This window comes from Pteronotus mesoamericanus, unplaced genomic scaffold (genome assembly GCF_021234165.1).
Source record: "Pteronotus mesoamericanus isolate MK-2021 breed Mesoamerican mustached bat unplaced genomic scaffold, CSHL_Meso_final contig_2, whole genome shotgun sequence".
NCBI lineage: Eukaryota > Metazoa > Chordata > Mammalia > Chiroptera > Mormoopidae > Pteronotus > Pteronotus mesoamericanus.
In genome coordinates, this window is record NW_026555084.1 from 10,079,828 (window position 1) to 10,099,857 (window position 20,030).

Below are 20,030 nucleotides of genomic sequence, written 5' to 3' on the forward strand. Positions count from 1 at the left end.
ATTCTTGTATTATTTCCTTTGCCCTTCCACCCTCAGTTTTTCTTTCCATGCTTTTGTCTTCCTGTTCTTTTTTTTTTCCTTTTTCTACCTAAAATTTTTTTTCCATGTTGGGTCTATCTACTTGATAGAATCTACTGGAGTTCATTAATCTTTTATATAGAGTATTCAAGTTAAAGAGTGAAAATATTTTGTGTGTTATTTATTGTAGTAATTAATGGGCACACCAAGGACTTTTACCTCTTGGAGTATTTGTGAGAGAAATGTAGATTTTTAGACAAAGTTGCATATGACCCCTTTGGCATACTATCAGAATTTCAAACTTCTTAGTTTATTATTAAATTCAGGAATTCTTGAACATAGATCAAATATAAGGCTTCCATTTTATGGTATGCTAGTCAGGTTTATATTCTCAACTTGTAAAGAAATTACCTTGATTGAAATAAAACTGAACATCAAGAAGGTGAGAAATTTCTGTTTTACTTATTGGACTGATGGTGGGACTCTGTAGGTCATTTATGCTGAGAAATTACATAGTAAATTACAAGGACTTTTAAACAATCAGAACTTGAAGATTCCCTAAAATGCGTATAGATAAAAATAAATTTAATGCCTTTACTCTGTTGGAAGTCATGCTTTTTGATCCTTGTTTTATACAGATTTGGAATGAAACAATTCCAATTGTTTTTAGTTTATATTTTAGTAGAAATTGGCTTTCGATTAGTTTGAGTTAAATTTCATCAGTAATAATAGTTATAGTTTTAAAGGGAATTTTCAGTATTTTATTTCAGAATATTTATAAATTAATATTTTTAAACCACCTACTCAAAAATGAAGTAGTATAGATAATGGAACATACTTCAGGACATATTTCTCCCTGTGTCCTTGCATTAAAAACAACAACTCTTCATTTCTGTAGAACAGACTAGTGCTGGCATTTTTAAATTCACAGCATATGAAAAACCCCGTTTCTTACTTGTTATATATTTTTTCTTTTGCAATGTTAAAAAAAACGTGTTTTTTTTTTATGTGCCTGAAAAATAATTTCAGAAGTTTTTAAGTATACTTAACTTTTCTGTAAAGGAATTTTCATAGTTATGTAAAAGTTTGATCTGCTGATACTGTAGTAAAAAAGAACACAGTTGTAAAGTGCATTACTTTACAGCTTTCTGCATTTACCAGATTAGTGTTTAATTTGAATTCAAATAATATTTAAAAGATACTCATTGAAATTGGAATATTTTACTATGTATTGCATTAGTATATGAGATTCAGTGACAGAATTAAGTTACATAAATAGAACTGTAGTTCCACACAACCCATTTCAAGAATATGGTCATCAAATGCAGATGTTGAGCTCCTAGGGTCTCATGGGTTGATTCTCATATGATAATTCTGTTATTTTTTTTTAATTAAGCTTTAGTCTATATTAAATAAGCACTTGAATTATTTCATACATTTTTTATTCGTACACATTTATGTAAATATTTTTGTAGCAGTGTTTTAGACTTACCTGGGAAATTTGTCAGGTTCCTGCTTCCTCTCTCCCACACACACATAACATTACTCAGATAGCTTAGATCACATTCTGTTGATCCCTGTCAAATAGTCAAAGTATGGAATTTTAGAGTTACTGTGTTTGAAATTCTTTAGTGCAAATCACTGAGGACTCCATTTTAAAATAATCCCTAGTCTTATTATTTTGCTTCATTTTTAATATCTTTTAGTGACAGTGATGAAGAAAAGAAAGCAAGAAGAGGCAGATCTCCCAAAGGTGAATTCAAAGATGAAGAGGAAACTGTGACGACAAAGCATATCCACATCACACAAGCCACAGAGACCACCACAACCAGGCACAAGCGCACAGCCAACCCTTCCAAAACCATTGATCTCGGAGCAGCAGCACATTACACAGGGGACAAAGCAAGTCCAGATCAGAATGCTGCAACTCACACGCCTCAGTCTTCAGTTAAGGTGGGAATGGCATGAATTTACACATTATATACAGTTTTATTCATATGAATTACGGCATTATTAGGCTTGGGTATTTCCAAGCAATCATATTAATTATAGATCATCTGGCAGGTATTACTCAGAGTCATTATTAATAAGGAATTGCTTGGGGGGGAGAAATCTGTCCAATCCCTGAATGATTGTCTGCCCTTTCTACAAAAGTAGAAATGACACTTTTGGTTCATTTGGCAAAGGTTGTGAATCAGAAGTTAGTACATCTGTTTCCTCCTAGACACACCTCTGATTACCAAGCACAACGAGATTCGCTAAGGAAAACACGGGGGTATTTGGAAGTTTTAAGAAATGACAAAAGAGGACCAAGTATACATATGGGGGAAATGGTCTCGTTTGGTACAGAGAAGATGCCTATATAAAGGGAGGTTTATTTGCTTTGAGGTCACTACTGATCAGTGGCAGCACTGACTCTTGTCATTTCCTCATTTGTTTTTCATTTACCACAGAGTTGGAAGTCCACCTACTAGATACCTGGCTAGAGCTAGGCTTTTGTACAGAAATCTGCCAGAGGGAGATTTGTCCCAAAATGCTAAATTGTTACTTTGTCACTCTCTCCCCACTAGTGTTTACCCAACTTGTATCCCTGCATCAGAAGTAGCTAAAGCTAGGGAAAACATTTTTACAATGTATCCTGCAAATAGTAGCTGACTCTAAAAATAAAGCTAGCCCTACCTAGTGACAAAAACAAGCATCATGTCAACTTTTGCCAAATGTCTTCTGGTGTATAATTTCATCCATATTTTCTCTTTCTAAAATTTTGATGAAAATGTCAAAATTGTAACTCAACTTCAGTTGTAGTTAAAAAGGGGAAATGGCTATTACTTCTTTCTCATCTTCGATTTCAAATCCTTGTTGTGGACACAGTCAGCTTACTGATGATGGCTGTGCAGGATCTGGTAGTCTTAACCAACACCCAAATATATGACGGGTGTTAGGTGGGAAATTCATTTAAGGTTGCATGAAGAAAATTATCCCAGCTGCGGGATTGTTTAATAAATTAAGACTTTTATAATTTATAGGATTTTTAAAGTATCAATTTGTAGTATTTGTTACTCTGCCATAAATATTTTATCTCTGTAGCGTAAGCTTTTTGATTTTGTTTTTACTACACAGTCTAGAAGGTCCAAGTTCTCAAAAAGTTTCTCAACTACTTCAGATAGCTCTCAGTCTCAAGGCCCTTTTGAACCATAATGTAGTTTTTTAATCTACAAAACTCAAATTAACAATCCTAGGAACTCAACAGTGTTTCCCTATTGCCTAGCAATTCTGATCTCATTTAGTGTGTATTGATTGAACATACAACATATGCTTCAGAGTGCTTAGTACTACAGGGAAGAGAAAAGCCATATTATAATTCCAACCCCACAATTTAGTTTGGGAACTAAATATGAAATAATTAGATGTCAAGATATCCAAACAACAAAATTGCACTGACCGAGTAAACAAACGGTTAAGTGTTGCTAAAGTTCACAGAATCATAGAATTTTAGAGCTGGATGGGATCTTGGCCTCTAATCCAGTGGATCTCAGACCTTCCTAAGCATTAGAGTTATTGAGGGAACTTGATAACACTATACAGGCCAAGATTCCACCCTGGGAAGTCAAGGCTCAATATGTTGTGATAAGGCTGGGCACATGTATTTTTTAATGCTTCTCATGATTCTGATACATAGTATTAAGATTTGTGTGGGAAGTATGTGTTCCGGTGTGAAATGCAATATGAAAAAAAAATTGAGAGAAAGAGGAGTGTGGATGTTATGGACTTTTACAGTGATGGGAATAGAATTACTGAAAAGTCCTGTCTCTCCATAGCATTTCAAGGTCACATCTGTTTTTTTCCAGTACACACAGTCTGTCCCTATTAAGATAATTACAGATATTTGTGTTAAAGTTGGAAATTAGAGTAGAGCAGATTTTTTAAAAAATAATAGAAATTTGTTTTCTAAGCTTATTAGTTTGTGTGTTTTCAGACTTCAGTGCCTAGTAGCAAGTCATCTGGCGACCTTGTTGATCTATTTGATGGCACCAGCCAGTCAACAGGTAAGCTTCCACATTGGCTCGCTCTTTCCTTCTTTCTCTTTTAAGATTTTATTTATTTTTAGAGAAGGGGGAAGGGAGAGAGGAAGAGAGGGAGAGAAACATTGATGTGTAAGAGAAACATCAGTTGCCCAACTGGGGTCTTAGCCCACAACTCAGGTGTGTGCCCTGGCTGGGTATCGAACTGGAGACCTTTCAGGTTTGTGGGATGATGCCCAACCCACTAAACCACCCCAGTCAAGGCAGCCCATGACCCATGGGCATTGACAGTGGTGTGGGGATTGACTGGGAGCAGGAGGTGGGCTTGACAGAGGAGGGCAAAGGGGAAAAAAGTAATTTTTAAAAAATGTCAAGTAAAGGGTGGAATGAAAAATAATTTTTTTTTGCAGTGGATTTATTTTTAATATGAAATTAGTGAGCCTTGAACATTCCCTGAGGGGAATTGTCCAGTTACCTAAAATAAGGAAGGGTGCTTAAATATTTGACTGATAACTTAATATACTTTTTAATTTCTTTAGCACTGAGTATTTGGGGGCCTTTGCTTTCTCTGTAAGCAAAATGTACTGCTCTGCTCATGTTACTGTCTTTTGCTGAATATTAATTCTGGCTTTCAGTATTGCCATACCTAGAGTTCATTAATTTATTCAACAAATATTTGTTGAACCAGACACAGGTCTGCGTGCTGGAGGTGTAATGCTTAGTAAAAGAGTTCTTGCCCTCAGAGGAAAGTCGAGTGGTGGATGTAGAGTAATCGTTTTTTCAAGAGTAACAAATAGTTACTTAATTACAAACATGCAGAATACTTTTGAGGAAGGGGGCATTCTATGAAAGTGTTTACCTACCTGACATGTTTTAAAAGGGCTACAGCGATAGAATAGTTTGCTTACCAAGATTTTCTCAAGGTAGAATTAATGGTGTCTTCAATTTGATTACCACTATGTGCTAGATTTTGAGTAATTCCCTATAAATTACTTTCAAGGAAATTTATATTTTAGGTTGTATTCAGTGATTATGGAGTTCTAATAAACTGCTACAAGTCAAAGAGCTTAAAAAAATAAAAGTTCTCTTTAAAGACAGTTTTTCCCAACCTGTTTAAAGGTCATTTCACAGTAGATTGTAGATGGCAAGATTGGCATATAAGTAATGAGCAAGTAAATGTATTGTTCCTAGTCGTGTGTAATGATTTTTTAAAACTGGATTAGTGTCTAAGAAGAAGACTATGATGGAAATTAGTTAATAGTTTAGTACATGTAATTTAAGTCTCCTATTATTTTCTTCTTCTCCTTTCCTCGTATCATAAAATTCTTGAACTGGAAGTGAACTTCATAGGGTATCTTGTTCAACCTAGTTTCTGAAATTCTTTAGTTCCCATCCCCTTTTTTTCTGTAATTGTAAACTCACACTAAAATTATTAAACTGCATGTACAAGGTTACAAACAACTACATTAGTTTTTTTTTAACAATTTATGTGCTTTTTATATATTTAGGATTTTAACTCTAGTATTAAATGGCAGTCAGTGTGCAGTCATATAATGCAGACAGTGTCACAGAATATCAACTATTTTGGACTTCTGTGAAATACTAAAGAGCCCCTTCCATGCATCTGTGGAGAGTTTTAATGGAGCAATCAGAGAAGAAATAACTAGGAAGGTCAGATGAATGGAAGTAACTTTTTTCCTCTGTTACCAAGATTGCTTTGAACAGAGAGAATTATTAAATACCAGTGTGCTTCCTTTGCTTAGCAAGAAATCTTTGAGTCATTTTTCTTCTACAGTACTAACAGTAGATTGATTAATTAAATAGAAATAACAATTAATATTAATATAATAATTAAGACAAATGAACCCTGGAATGTTTCTTGCCTTAATGTTTATCTTAATATTCTCTTTTTAAACAACTAAATGTGGGTTGATATTAGAATTATTTTTTTAAGTTATCTCCTATTTGAAACGGTATGATTTAACCAGTTTGTACAAACCCGCCCCCATCTGTACATAAATTTCATTACCCAAAATCTCTGTTTAAATATTTCAGTAATATATTTGAAATTGAATTCAGCAGTGGAAACCTTTAGCAGTGCTAAATCTTTAGCACCTACACATTAGAAAGTCTAAAAATCTACCATGTTAGCATAGCTATTTGGTATGCCATTGGGTGTCATTTACCAGATGTGCCTATACTTATAATAGTACCATCATGCACATAATATGGACACGAACTATAAACCTAAACAGATATGGCATCTGTACTGCTCACCAGATAAATTTCCCCTCTGAGAAAATGTTCAGATCTTCTTTTTTTGTATATGTTATCACATCCCTTTGTTAGCAATTTCAAAAGTATATATGGGGTAAAATCATAAGATATCTACCAAGTTTAAAAATACACATGTAAACCCATTCATCAAGATTTACTTGAGACTGTTGTGATAAATGTCCAACTGTCATAATGTTCTTTTAAAATCTGTACTCAAATGATATTTTGATGTCTTTTACATGTAGGATATTTCTAAATAAACATTTTTAAATTAATAATTTAAAGTTTTTAGAAAATAAGCCAATTAGAAATGGAATGCCAAAAACCATTCCATTTCATTTTTTAAGTATTTGCCACTTTAAAAGTCCATGTTGTCTTCTTTTTCCTTTTGTAATTAAGGAATTTAGGTCATGGTTAACATACTATTAAATAAGTTATTTCTAGTACAATAAATGATGTTGAAGAGAAGATACATCATAGTACAAATAGAAAGACATTACATGACTTGCGTATGTTATGATTTTTTTAAGTTAAAACATTTTTAAAGATTAAGGTATATCAGATCTAAAATTTTCATTACATTTATATTTGAACCTATTGTCTCGTAACCAGTAATCACTAAAGTTTGTTGAGGATATTTACATGAATATGAACCACCTTGTTATATCCTTAATACATCAACATATATTAGAATTTCCTGGGAGTTGTCCCTGTAGTTTAAGTCAAGTTTACAAAAATAAAAATTTTTAATCATTCTCTTTTCACTATAAAAGTGTAATGCTCATTCTGTAAGTTTGATGGAAAACAAGTAATTCACCATAACTTAGATGCATGAAGTTAACTACCAATTTTAGCGAATACTTTTTTTTTTACATACATTATTCTCTGTATATTCAGTCAGTATATTTTAGCATTTATTGTGTGGCAAATCTTTTTCAGGTTTCTAAATAAGGATTTTTTTTTTTTTTGTAAACTGCTTTAAACCAAGATCTCATGACTCTTTCCTTATGATAGTTGACATTCTTCTATAGACCTTTCAATCACTTTTATAATAATCTTAACACTGTATGGATATACTGTAATTTTTTTAGCCAATCAGTATCTCATGCTTTGGACATTAGGTTTTTTGGATTCTTTTTTCTCCACAATTTTCTCTATTATGAAGTAGTGAGATAACACCTTTCAAAAATCTTTCAATTTGGTAAACAGAAAATAATATTTCATTTTGCATTTGTTTGATAACTGAGTTTGAATACTTTTTGTTTTTATAGATTAGTCATAACTTGTCTATTTATGTCCCTTGTCCATTTTTTTATTTAATTACAATGTTTATCCTTACTGATTTTTAAAAGAACTTCTTACATATATTCTTTGTCATATATTTACATTGTCATTTCACCATTTTAAAAAATTTTGTAAGAGAATTCTTTATGCAAAAGTTTGTTTTATAATGTAATCTAGATTAAATTTTTTATTGAAGGAAATTTCCACATTTAGTTCAGCTGTATTTTTCCTGTTCACAGTATTGCTCTGGAAAATACACGTTCCCAGCTGGTGATTGTAAATAACCTCCTTACTCCCCTGAAAAAGCAGATGGAAATGGTTCATTTGTAATGACAGCTCTCACGTGGGAATCTTGAAGGATAGCTCTTGCTGTGAAATTTAGCAGTCTTCCACATGCGGCAATTTTTGGTAGTCTCTTTTATTTAAATTCCCTTAGAAGTTATCTGGGAAAACGCTTAAGAATAGAAAATTTCTATTGGAGTTAAGGCATTGGTACGAATAACATCATGCATGTGGGTCTTGATAGTCTCTCCTAGGAGAAAGACTTTTTCCTAAATGAAATAGAGATTTTAAAATTTTAAGGTAGTTTTCGGAGTTGAGGATCACATTGTATAAAACAAATAGAAGCATAATATCTGGCACTACAGATAATTAGAGAAAAGTTAAATTCTTTTCAAGGAAGGGTGGCTTCTGTCTGTAAAGTACTTGTGTGTGTGTTTCCATTCTTTACTCCCAGTGTTCCTAAAGTAGCTGTGTTAAAATCAAACTCCCTTACAGTATGGATGGAAAGGAATAAATATTTGCTGTAGGTAAGTTATGAACATAGTATAATTTCAGTTTAGGTGTTAGAAGGTAGAAAAGTAGAATAACCAAAGTAGGTAATTATCTGAATTACTACATTCAGGGTATGACAAAAATAAATATCCTACCCAGTCTGAAGTTGTAATCTACAGTAGTCAGTGCTTTTATCTGCAATATGAATTTTCTTATAGCTCAGACTAAGATTTGAAAATTCCTAACTTGTTTGGCATAATAAATTACATATTGATGCTTATTCACTGCTTGGATGAAGCAAATTAAAGTAATTCCCAATTTTCAAATCCCTTAATGTTATAGTAAATGATTAACTATCATTTTGTTACTTGATAGTATACTTTGATCAATATCTTGAACATGAAGGAACATTACAGAAGACAATTTAAGAACATTAAGCACAACAGTTTGCTGCATTCATTTCCCTGCTACTTTTTATTAATATGTGTGCCTGTTTAAATAGTTTAAAAATATAGGTCATTGATCTTTTGTGCCTCCTGTCACACTTTATCATGATATATGTACCTATAAAGAAAACAACAAACGCTGTGATATTATCCTTTGGATAAAGCAAAAGTAAACAAATGAGCTGTAGTGTTGATAGGGAGTGAAGAACCTTGGCCTTGGTGGGATGGGAGTTAATTCATGTTGAGTGAGAATATATGTGAATATGTGCATTTGTAATGAGGTGAAACAATGAAGAATTAGTTATGGCTGCTGATAGTTGACTACAGTAAATGTGCATTAAAAAGAAATACTAAATACACATGTATCAGGAACTGATTTGTTCCCTTCATTACTGCTGGCCATTCATTAAGAAGGGGAGATGGTTCTAGTTTAATTAACCCAGTTGAGTGTAGCAGATGGGGCAAAATGTCTTGCAGCGATAAGACAATTCAGAAATGGCACCAGATGTTGAAAGCTGTCCCTGGTGGTGTTTGAGTGCAGCCCAGATGTTCCAGTCCCACCTGGCTAGTTTCTAAGCACTGCAGGCTAAGCAGCTGTGATGTAACCTATATAATGTTCACATAACACTAAAAGCACCATAATTGAACTGCTGCTCTAAACTTCTAAGGTTCTGACTCTTAAAGAGGTGAAATCCTCTAAGGACAAAATAAGGACAACTGTTTACAGTTTTAGGTCCTTTGGCTATTGCTATTTAATTGATAACTGGAGAGAAATGGAATATTAAAATGTAATGTTATTGTTCAAATTGTAGATGAAAGTAAATATTCTTATCCATGTAGTGCTTTCAAAAAGATTTTTTTGGGAATGTAATGTTATGTACACAGAGATTGATTTGCAGCCTTACGATTTGGGTCTCACCCCTTTAAAAATACCAGTATAGAAATATCAAAAAGCTATTTTTTTCATATAATAAAAATGCAAATATTTGCTTGCTCATTAGTAAACAATTTTTTTCCCCTAATTTTTATTTGTAAAATTTGCCACATTTTCTTTTTCTTTAGTTCTTTTTGGTCATTTTTTTATTGTGTACTATTTGTTTATTGTGTACCATTTGAGAGAAAATTGCAAACAGCACGACATTTTGCCCCTAAAATCCTTCAGGACAATAAGGGCATTCTCCTTTATAATCACTATATTTATATATAATATAAATACAATTATCATACTTGAGAAATTTAACATGAAAATAGTATATTGTCTAATAACATACAGACCGAAATTCAGATTTCCCTGGTGTCTCAGTTATGTCATTTCAGGATAGCACTTTTTTAAAAATCCAGAGTCCAGTCAAGGATCATGCATTTCATTTACTTGTCATGCTTCTTTAGGCTTCTTGATTTAGAGTAGTTCCAGCCTTTTTGTCTTTCATGATGTTGACATTTTCTGAAGTCTTAGGAGTTGTTTTGCAGAATGTCCTCAATTTGTATCTTTGATTCATTCCTTACCACTAGATTCAGGTTAAATATTTTTGGCAGGAATGTCTACATGGGTGATGATGGCCTTTCCAGTTCCTTACATTAGAGAGCCCATGAATACTATTTTGTCCTATTATTAAGTATGATCACTTGTTTAAATTGTTACCCATCCAATTTCTCCATTGTAAAAATAGCTTCATCCCCTTGTATTTACCAAATAACCTGTGGGGTGATGTTTCAAGATTATGTAACTGTCTTATTTCCCAGCAGCATTTTACCCAGTTTTTAGCATCCAGTGAAGATTTTTATAAAGAGACTAACTGGCTGGATAAACTGCATGCCCGCATTATGTTTGTGAAATGTAAGTGAGGGGTAACTTTAACCACAGTTGTAGTGTCAGTTATCCTACGAGATACAGAACTGAGAAGTGTAAGAGTCTGTGACAGCTTGAGGGGGCCATGAAAACGTAGATCAATGAACTAGCTTTTTTGATGGGTCTGGGCCCTCTAATAGTGGGTATTTTATGTGTGGTGCTAAAGTGGCTTCCTGAAATTACTCTCAATTGTTCTGTGATTCTAACAATTTAACTTTTTCCTCATACTTAATTTCTAGGAGGATCAGCTGATTTATTTGGCGGATTTGCTGACTTTGGCTCAGCTGCTGCATCAGGCAATTTCCCTTCCCAAGGTATGACCCGATTGGATTGGCCAGAAATGTAGGAGCAGTGAAAAGGTTATCAAAACAAAACAACCTCCTCCCTCCCTCCCATATTAGCTTCTTTCTGTCATTTTTTTCCATGCAGTATTTGTAATTACTAATGAATTTATTCAAAGGTATATTATTGGGCCAGTGTCTTAATTGCGCCAGATGAATTAATTGGGTTACAGACCACTGACGTACACTTAAATAAAATTGTTCTTATTCATAAGTAACTCCTATTTAGACTTTTGGGTGGAGGGGGGGAATAGGAAGTTTGAATAAGCATAAATGATCTTTTCAGCAGCAAGGGTATTGTGGTTTATGTTTAGCTTATGATTTTCATGAATGAAATTCAGGGACTTTGGGTTTGGGCAGGCTACTTAGTAAAATTCATTTCTCTGTAATTTAGGTATCTTAAGAGCATTTCTATGACAAATAACTTCATTTTGACACATCCTTAGCAGTTGAACCTCAGGCAGAACTTCCTCACTCCATGTTAGATTAGAAATTTTAAAATGCCTTCCCAGGGGTATCCAACCTGTGGGCTGCATGTGGCCCAGGATAGCTATGAATGAGGCCCAACACAAAACTGTAAATTTATTTAAAACTATTTTTTTGCTCATCAGTTTTTGTTAGTATTTGTGTATTTAATGTTTGGCCCAGAGATGCCAAATGGTTGGACACCCCTGGACTTACTGTGGTGATCATTTCACAATATATACCAATATCAAATAATTAAGTTGTACACTTAAAACGAATATAATGTTATATGTCAATTATACTTCAATTTTTAAAAAGGGTTGAGGGGAAGCCAACATCCAAGCAGAATATAGGCTTAAACATCAGAGATTAAGGTAAATGGCTTGTCTTTCCCTTTTTTATATTACTAGCTCTACCATGGGCTATAGTAGCTGGTTAACTGTGGGAAAGCCTTTGAGCCTCCACCTTTCTAAAATTGGGAGTCATGCTTCCTTTAGAAGTGTGGTTATGCCTTCTGAAGGGTTAATAGCTTTCTTTAGACAAATCAAAGTGGAAGATAAACATTGCCCTAATTTTACAGACTGCCAATGTAATTCTCAAACGTTTTTATATATATAATGTTGCCTACTATGCAGATAATTCAAATGTTAATGTTGCTAAGTGATACATCTCTTCATTTGTATGAATGTGATTACAATAACTTGATCACCATTACGCAAAGGGTTGAAACTGTGGCAACAATGATTAATCATATCTGAACAATATATGCCCCACTTGAAATATCTTCCTCAGATTAATCATCTCAGATCAAGTTTTCAGATGGGCAACACATTTGTCCCAATTTCCATTCTGTTTCAAACTTTTATATATCAGATATAAAACCAGCATAAAGTTTACCTTTATCCAACAGTCTTACTTAAGTTAGTTTAAATTGTTTAATATATAGAAGTAATTGTAAAAACTCTTAATTCAGTCTTTTTTGTAAAGAAGATCAAAGACATGTTTCTGTAAAACCCTGAGGAAATGAATATTAGCTGAGTTCTTGTATTAAATTGTCAGTAGAGCTTAGGGTTTCTAAGTGAATTATTTTCTCTTTTGAGTGTGCTCATACTTTAATATGGTAATAGAAAAATATAATTTTAAAGACTTAATGTTGTTCTCTTGATATTTAGCATAATGAGACACAGTATTGCTGTGGTTGGTTACCTTTTCACCTAGACATAATGTATTTCTAAGTTGTAAGTGAACATGGAATGCAAAGAGATGGTGTTAATTAACTTGGAAATACATACTGTTTGCTTTCAGATGACAGTTTATCTGTAGCTCTTTCTTCACTTTGTCTTTTCAGTTTCTATTAATTCATATTTATCTATTTCTCCCTTTCTTAAAGAAAGGTTTATTTACTTAGAATTGTGTATAATCTAGTTAAAAACTTTTTAAAGCATCACTTGCCTTTATATGTATTGTGTTACAAATAATTAATATTACATATGAAGAATTTATAAAGCTGGACTTACACTTTTATAAGGCATACCCGAAGGACAGAGAGTACAGTGTCTTGGCTCTCCCTGTGTGTTTTCGCAATTAATCCAAAGTAAAAGTAACAACCCTTAAATGGCATTTACTATATATTAAATTATTTAATATTCACAACTTAGGTTTTTTGGTTTGGTTTGTTTTTTCTTTTTTTTAAGATTTTATTTTTTTATTTTTTAGAGAGGGGAAGAGGGAGAAAGAGAGAGAGAAAAACGTCAATGTGTGGTTGCATTTCTTGGCGTGCCCTGCTGGGGACTTGGCCTGCAACCCAAACATGTGCCCTACACTGGGAATCGAACCGGCAACCCTTTGGTTTGTAGGCTGGCACTCAGTCCATTGAGCCACACAAGCTAGGGCACAACTTAGGGTGTTTTTAAAAGTGAGACACAGAGGTGGTTAAGTAGCTTGCTCAGGGTTACACAGCTATTAAGGTACAGAATCCACACTCTAAACACTAGTGTTTTAATTAACCTATTATCAATTTTTATATTATTGAATACATTAAATCTTGTAATTATATTTTGAAGTGTAGTGATAGTTATATATTTTTTAATATCAGCATGAGTTCGCCTCTTAAGACGATATACCCCACATTTTATTTAAATAAGTAAATGAACAGTCCTATTTGAAGCAAGCAGTGTATTCAGGGTACCTGTATTGTGGCTATCTACAGCCCTTGTGTTAATCAGTGGGGCATGGCCAAATGGGTAAGAACTTCTTACAGAAATGTACTAACCCTATTCCTAATTTTATTGAGGTTTTCTTTTCTTAATTTAAAAAAATTATTTTTAAATAGAAGGGAAGGAGAAAGAGATGGGGAGAAACATTGATCAGTTGCCACTCACACACACCTCTACTGGGGACTGAACCTGCAACCTGGGCATTTGCTGTGGCCTGGAATTGAACTGGTTACCCAACTGAGCCACACCAGTCAGGGCTAATTTTATAGAGTTGTTTCCTCCATACTTTTCTGCATTTGTTTCATAAATTTAATCTCATGAATTTGGGGTTTTATTTACGAGATGGTATAAATTGTAATTTGATTTCTCTTTGAACCTTTCCAAATAATGAATGAATGGAATGAGTTGAATTCTCTGGTTTTACTGAGTATATCCTTGCATGAGGATTCTGGATCTCCCAGCAAAAAGTTTAACCAGTTTATAGTTTTATTCTTGCTTTTTAGGGTCTTGGGCTAGTTCATATTTGTTTAGCTGGAACCATATTTGATATGCAAACTTAGGTTGAAGGGAAGTTTTGATTATACTTTCTGTGTGTCACATCAGACCTTCTAAGAGATGGATTTTACTTTATCTGTGGGAGTTTTATTTTCTTTTTCTTTGTCACCTTGTTAATACTTGTGAAATATTCATGAGAAAGAACAATGTCCAGATGGAGATGGTACCTGCAGATGTTAATCTAAATGGACACAGATCAGCTCTAATTTGTTTCTATTCATAGATTGTTGTATTTGTACTGTGCACTTCAGAAAGCTTCACCTCTTATCGTTCTCTCTTTCTCAGTAACTGCAACTAGTGGGAATGGAGATTTTGGTGACTGGAGTGCCTTCAACCAAGCCCCATCGGGCCCTGTTGCTTCCAGCGGTGAGCTCTTCAGCAGTGCCTCACACCCAGCTGTAGAACTTGTCAGTGGCTCACAACCTGCATTAGGCCCGCCTCCAGCTGCCTCAAATTCTTCAGACCTATTCGATCTTATGGGTTCGTCCCAGGCAACCATGACATCTTCCCAGAGTATGAATTTCTCTATGATGAGCACGAATACTGTAGGGCTGGGTTTGCCCATGTCAAGATCACAGGTGAGTTGTCTGCCTCCCTTGGAAACTGCGGTTTATAATCTTTGAGATACTCTAACTAATCTCATAGCAGATGAGCATAAAACAAAAATTAGCAAGAGATTTCTAGACTGCTTTTGCACCCTGCATTTACCTTACACGCTTTCCCCTGGTATAGTCACTTGAGTTCTAGAGGGAAAGCTTTCGCACGCATCTTGTAGTCCATGCGAAGCCATTCGTTCACAGTGCCTCACAGAGCAAAGGCACTTGGCTGAAATGTTACTGAATTAGTTTAAAAATCGGTATTTAATAGTTTTTAAAAATTGTTTTTAAGAAATAATAGAGATACTCGCATACCTTATATCTGCTGCAGGTTGGGTTCCAGATCGCCACAGTAAAGCTAGTATCACAATAAAGCAAGGCACATGAATTTTTGGTTTCCCAGTGCACTTAAAAGTTACATTTGTACCATACTATTGTCTGTTAAATGTGCAATAGCATGATGTCTTCAAAAATAATGTATATACCTTAATTTAGAAATGTTTTATTGCTAAAAAAATGTGAATCATCATTTGAGCCTTCATTCAGCAAGTCATAATCTTTTTGATGGCAGAGGGTCATCCTCAATGGTGATGAAAAGTAGTGTCTGCAAGGTGCAGTGAAAAGAAGTGTGCCTATATTGGCTTCACTCGTAACCGGCACTCATTCACTAAAAACTCAGGTCATACTCTTCAAAAAGTGTCACTTACTGGTTGCAAGCAACCATTGCTAATGAAGAAAATCATTCCCTAAAATGATGAATGTTCTTCCATGTTCTGGGCCTGCTCTACAGTACATGTTTATGCTTTTCTTTCAACTCTCATTTTCATAAAGGAAAATTAAAACTGGGAGCTTTTTAATTCACTTTTTTTATAGTTAAATCTAAATGACCCAAAATTAGCTTAGAATTTGAACAAGTATAGGATTAGAATATATAGTGTGAGTTGTACTAGGAACTTGCTTTTTTGATTGAAGCTATTCAGAATATTTGTGTATGGTGCTAATTATTCATTTTAATGTGTAGATTCTCCTCTTTTGGGTGTTAGGATAAAGGAAGAAGAGAGAGAAGCAGAGGGCAGCTGTTTTCTATAACAGAAATTAGATCTAACACTGGGAAAATGGACACGAAAGTCACACCAGTACCATTAAATTAACTGTGCACCACTTAATAAACCCAAGTCAGTTTATTTTTTGAGTTTCTTTGATATGATCTAAGCAGAAAGCCAATCTTAATTTGCAACCTTAGTTGCAGCTGTGTTGTGATTCTGTGCATTGGTACATTTTAAATTATTTCTTCCCATTGTTATTCCTTTCCCTTTTTCTGATCTTTTTCACAGTTTTCCTTAGTATTGTAACTATCAGGCACCTTTGCTTCTTTCTCCCGAATTTCTCCTTTCTCCTGAATTGGTCCACATAGAGCAAGCACCACGAGTGTTGCTCACTTCAGTCAATAGATAATGTCTATGGAGCAGGGAAATATCAGTCAGAATATATGAAATATAATTTGCTGTTTTGATTGTTTTACTTTTTATAACATGAGAAATCATATCCTGAATTCCATTTTGTAAGAATAAATATTCTTGTATATTCCTTAAATCTATACTAATCTGAAGTTGGTAGTTGCCCTGGGATGGTGGCTCCTAAACTTTGGGTGATAGGAGGATAGTTGTTCATGTAAATATGTTGGTTTTTTCCACCCCAGACATGATTTGGACTTAAGAGGAACATTTCAGGGGAGTTAGTGATTCAGGCTATTGAAGACTTTAAACCATCTGTGCTTCTTTTTAATTTCAAGAGTTTAATACAGAATTTAGTATATATTTGGAGTTATTGTTATTAAACTGCCATCTGATAATCTTTATAGAGCAGATGCTTAATTTTTAGAGCATTTTTCTATTTTCCAGCCTTTGCAAAATGTTAGCACAGTGCTGCAGAAGCCTAATCCTCTCTATAATCAGAATACAGATATGGTCCAGAAGTCAGTCAGCAAAACTTTGCCCTCTACTTGGTCTGACCCCAGTGTAAACATCAGCCTAGACAACTTACTACCTGGTATGCAGCCTTCCAAACCCCAGCAGCCATCACTCAATACAATGATTCAACAGCAGAGTAAGTAGCCGCAAGACTTATTCTTTGTGTAAATGTAATCTTTTGCCCTGATGCCAGGATTGCTTCCGGCCATGAATGAAAATACTTAGCACACGGTTTGTGCTCACTTCAGAGTTTTTCAAATAATAACTTGTTATTCCTCCCAGTACATTGAATTTTTTATTCTGTTCTTGGTATGAAAACATTCACCGGATTGTGGTGAGTTTGAGGGGCCTGATCACCAAAATACAAATAGTTGTTGTAGAAAACTTTATCATCCTTGGCGGGTGTGGCTCAGTGGATTGAGTGCCTGCCTGCGAACCAAAAGGTTGCCAGTTCGACTCCCTGTCAGGGCACATGCCTGGGTTGCAGGCCAGGTTCCCAGTTGGGGGCGGGTGAGAGGCAACTGGTGAATGTTTCTCTCACACATCATTGTCTCTCTCCATATCTTTCTCCCTCCCTACCCCTCTCTCTAAAAATAAATAAATAAAATCTTTTTTAAAAGAAGAAAACTTTTTCAATATGGGCGAATGTGACAAGGATACAAAAATCATCTGCACTCCATAATCATAATCACCATCTTTTCTGACTTATATTTTTAATCATAAATCATTCCATCTATGTTTTGTTTCTTGCAGTTTTAATTCAACATTAAATTCTTGTATCTGTGTGTTGAATGTTCTTTAAAAAATTATTTTTAGATTTATATAGTTATCCATCATGTAAGTGTACAGTTCCTGTTGTTAGCTATTCCAGCTTTTTGCTGTTTTAAAGAACTCCATGATTTTGTTTGTATAAACTTTGTGCTTGTGGGTTTTTTTCTGAATATTATAAAAGTAGACTGAGTCAAAGGATATAAACTTTTTTAAGGCTTTTGATACACAATAGCTCTTGACAATTTGTTAGATAGGACTCCACAAAGGAGTTTGTGGGAATGATTTTAAAGTGCCTCATGTCTTCCCCAGCCCACTTCTACTGTTTCTACATCTATGGGAAACCGGAGCTAACAGCCACTGAATATTTCTCAAGAGTAAACAATGCCAGTTAATTGAATTATCTTGTAAAATCACTAAAAGAATTTTATTGGGGCTTATAGGTAATGGTGGTCAGGAAGATAGTATTATTTTTCTATGAATGTAAGAGTTCAGTGTGGTAAAGTTCTTTTGTCTGTTTTCTTCTGGTAGATATGCAGCAGCCTGTGAATATGATGACCCAGAGTTTTGGAGCTGTGAACCTCAGTTCTCCATCGAACATGCTTCCTGTCCGGCCCCAAACTAACCCTTTGATGGGGGGACCCATGCCTATAAGCGTGCCCAATGTGATGACTGGCACCATGGGAATGGCCCCACTTGGAAATACTCCAATGATGAGCCAGAGCATGATGGGCATGAACATGAACATAGGGGTGCCAGCTGCTGGGATGGGCCTGACGGGCACAGTGGGAATGGGCATGCCCAACCTAGCTATGACTTCTGGAACTGTGCACCCCAAGCAAGATGCCTTTGCAAATTTCGCCAACTTTAGCAAATAAGAGATTATAATGGAGCAGATTGAATGAAGGATTTTTAGTGGTGCAGATAGGTGATGTTGGGATGGAAAATGGTAATCAACTCCCCTCTTATCAATTAATTAAAATAAACCTATATAAAGAACCAAAAAGGCTGTTTTATAAAAGTGAAATATCTGGTATTTCAGATGGCCAGGCAGCAGCACTTCAGATGAGGTGGTCAAAACCAATTTTCCCAGTGAGAATGGACCAGTGGGTTAGTGAGACCATTGAAAGAAAGCCTTCATACAGCGAAGAGCCCGTGTTAATACCATACGTTGTGGGAAGACTGGCATAGGGCTGAATAAATATGTTTGAATCTCTAATTTTATACTTTTCTTTTCCTGAGGAACTTGATTTTTCTGTCCCTGAATCACCTTGTCATAATTGGACCTGTTCCTTTTATTACCACTCTTGAGCCCATATATGAAATCATTAAAGTTGGATGATCAGTTTTTTATAAAAAAAATATATTTTTATCCAAAAAAAGGCATACATATGTGATTATGGCTAAATCAAAGGTAACTGGAATGTATATACTTTTGCTAATGTTCCAGCAACACTGCTATCATACTATCCAAATTTTTATTGTAACAAAACCTCCTTAAGTAATTGGTGATAGCTATGGGACTTTTCCCATATCTTCTGCTATAATTATCCTTTGCAGAACTAGGAAAGATATTTTTTTCAGGACTGCTCTATGGTTTCCTTTAAAAGAAGAAGAAAAAAAAACCCTCCAGTGTTTTTGTTTGTTTTTAGCAGTCATCATTTTCAAATTGCAGTGATTAACTTGGCAAGGCTTTCTTCTGTGTTTGTCCCTGTAGCCACCATTTAACAGTTAGCAACAGTCAAAAGAGAAAACTATTTATTTTTATTTTTTTGGTGTCTTTTCAAAAAATTGAAAAGATAAAAATTCATTAAGACCTTAAGTTAAATATAAATGTTAGAACTCAACAATGTTGGCTTTTAGATTTTATACAGTGTTTGTTTTGTTTTGGTTTTCAGTGTATATAATATGGCATTAGCAATATGATTCCAATAGAGAGAAGTTAAATATATATTATTAAAGGAGACCTGTAGCAGTCAAAGATTTTATTGATTTAATGACAAATAAAGGAAATGAAATGTTTTTGTTTTCCTGCTGTAATTCTGCATTAAGCTCACATGAGAAATCATGAATCTAGAGTTTGGAATGCAAAATTGTTTCACCCTCAAGCTGGAAATATTTTTTAAAATAAATACTATAATATAGGTATCAAATTATTACCTCTCCACTTTGTGTTGAAATTTTTTTAAATAAATTGATAAAACTTTGTTTCCATTGTATTCATAATGTTCTGTTATACATAACATTAAAATGTTCATTAAAATCAATGTTGAACTGCTTTTTCTTTCTGTTAGACATTTGGGACTATGTGGGGGGGAATAATTATAATTTGGGCAAAGTAATTTTTATAAATAATTTAAAATTATTTAATGATTTCTCTATTTTTTATCAGACTCTACTGTTAGGAATTAAAAATGAAGCAGCAAAGATATTCTGACCTCCATTCTTG

General features: G+C 34.3%; 1 protein-coding gene across 4 annotated transcripts in view; it reads left to right on the top strand.

Annotated features, from left to right (window-relative positions):
* Positions 1–19,791, top strand: part of CLINT1 (clathrin interactor 1) — a 53,501-nt gene extending 33,710 nt beyond the window's left edge. For 2 of the 4 annotated variants that reach the window (XM_054568114.1, XM_054568116.1), the window contains exons 7-12: positions 1,725–1,971; positions 3,995–4,064; positions 10,910–10,984; positions 14,533–14,825; positions 16,745–16,949; positions 18,113–19,790. In XM_054568114.1, the coding sequence (XP_054424089.1) occupies positions 1,725–1,971; positions 3,995–4,064; positions 10,910–10,984; positions 14,533–14,825; positions 16,745–16,949; positions 18,113–18,459 (1,237 nt within the window). In that variant the 3' untranslated portion in view covers positions 18,460–19,790. Of the gene's footprint in view, positions 1–1,724; positions 1,972–3,994; positions 4,065–10,909; positions 10,985–14,532; positions 14,826–16,744; positions 16,950–18,112 lie in introns of all 4 variants that reach the window. The other 2 variants (XM_054568115.1, XM_054568117.1) reach the window with 2 other exon arrangements.
* Positions 19,792–20,030: the final 239 nt, after the last annotated feature.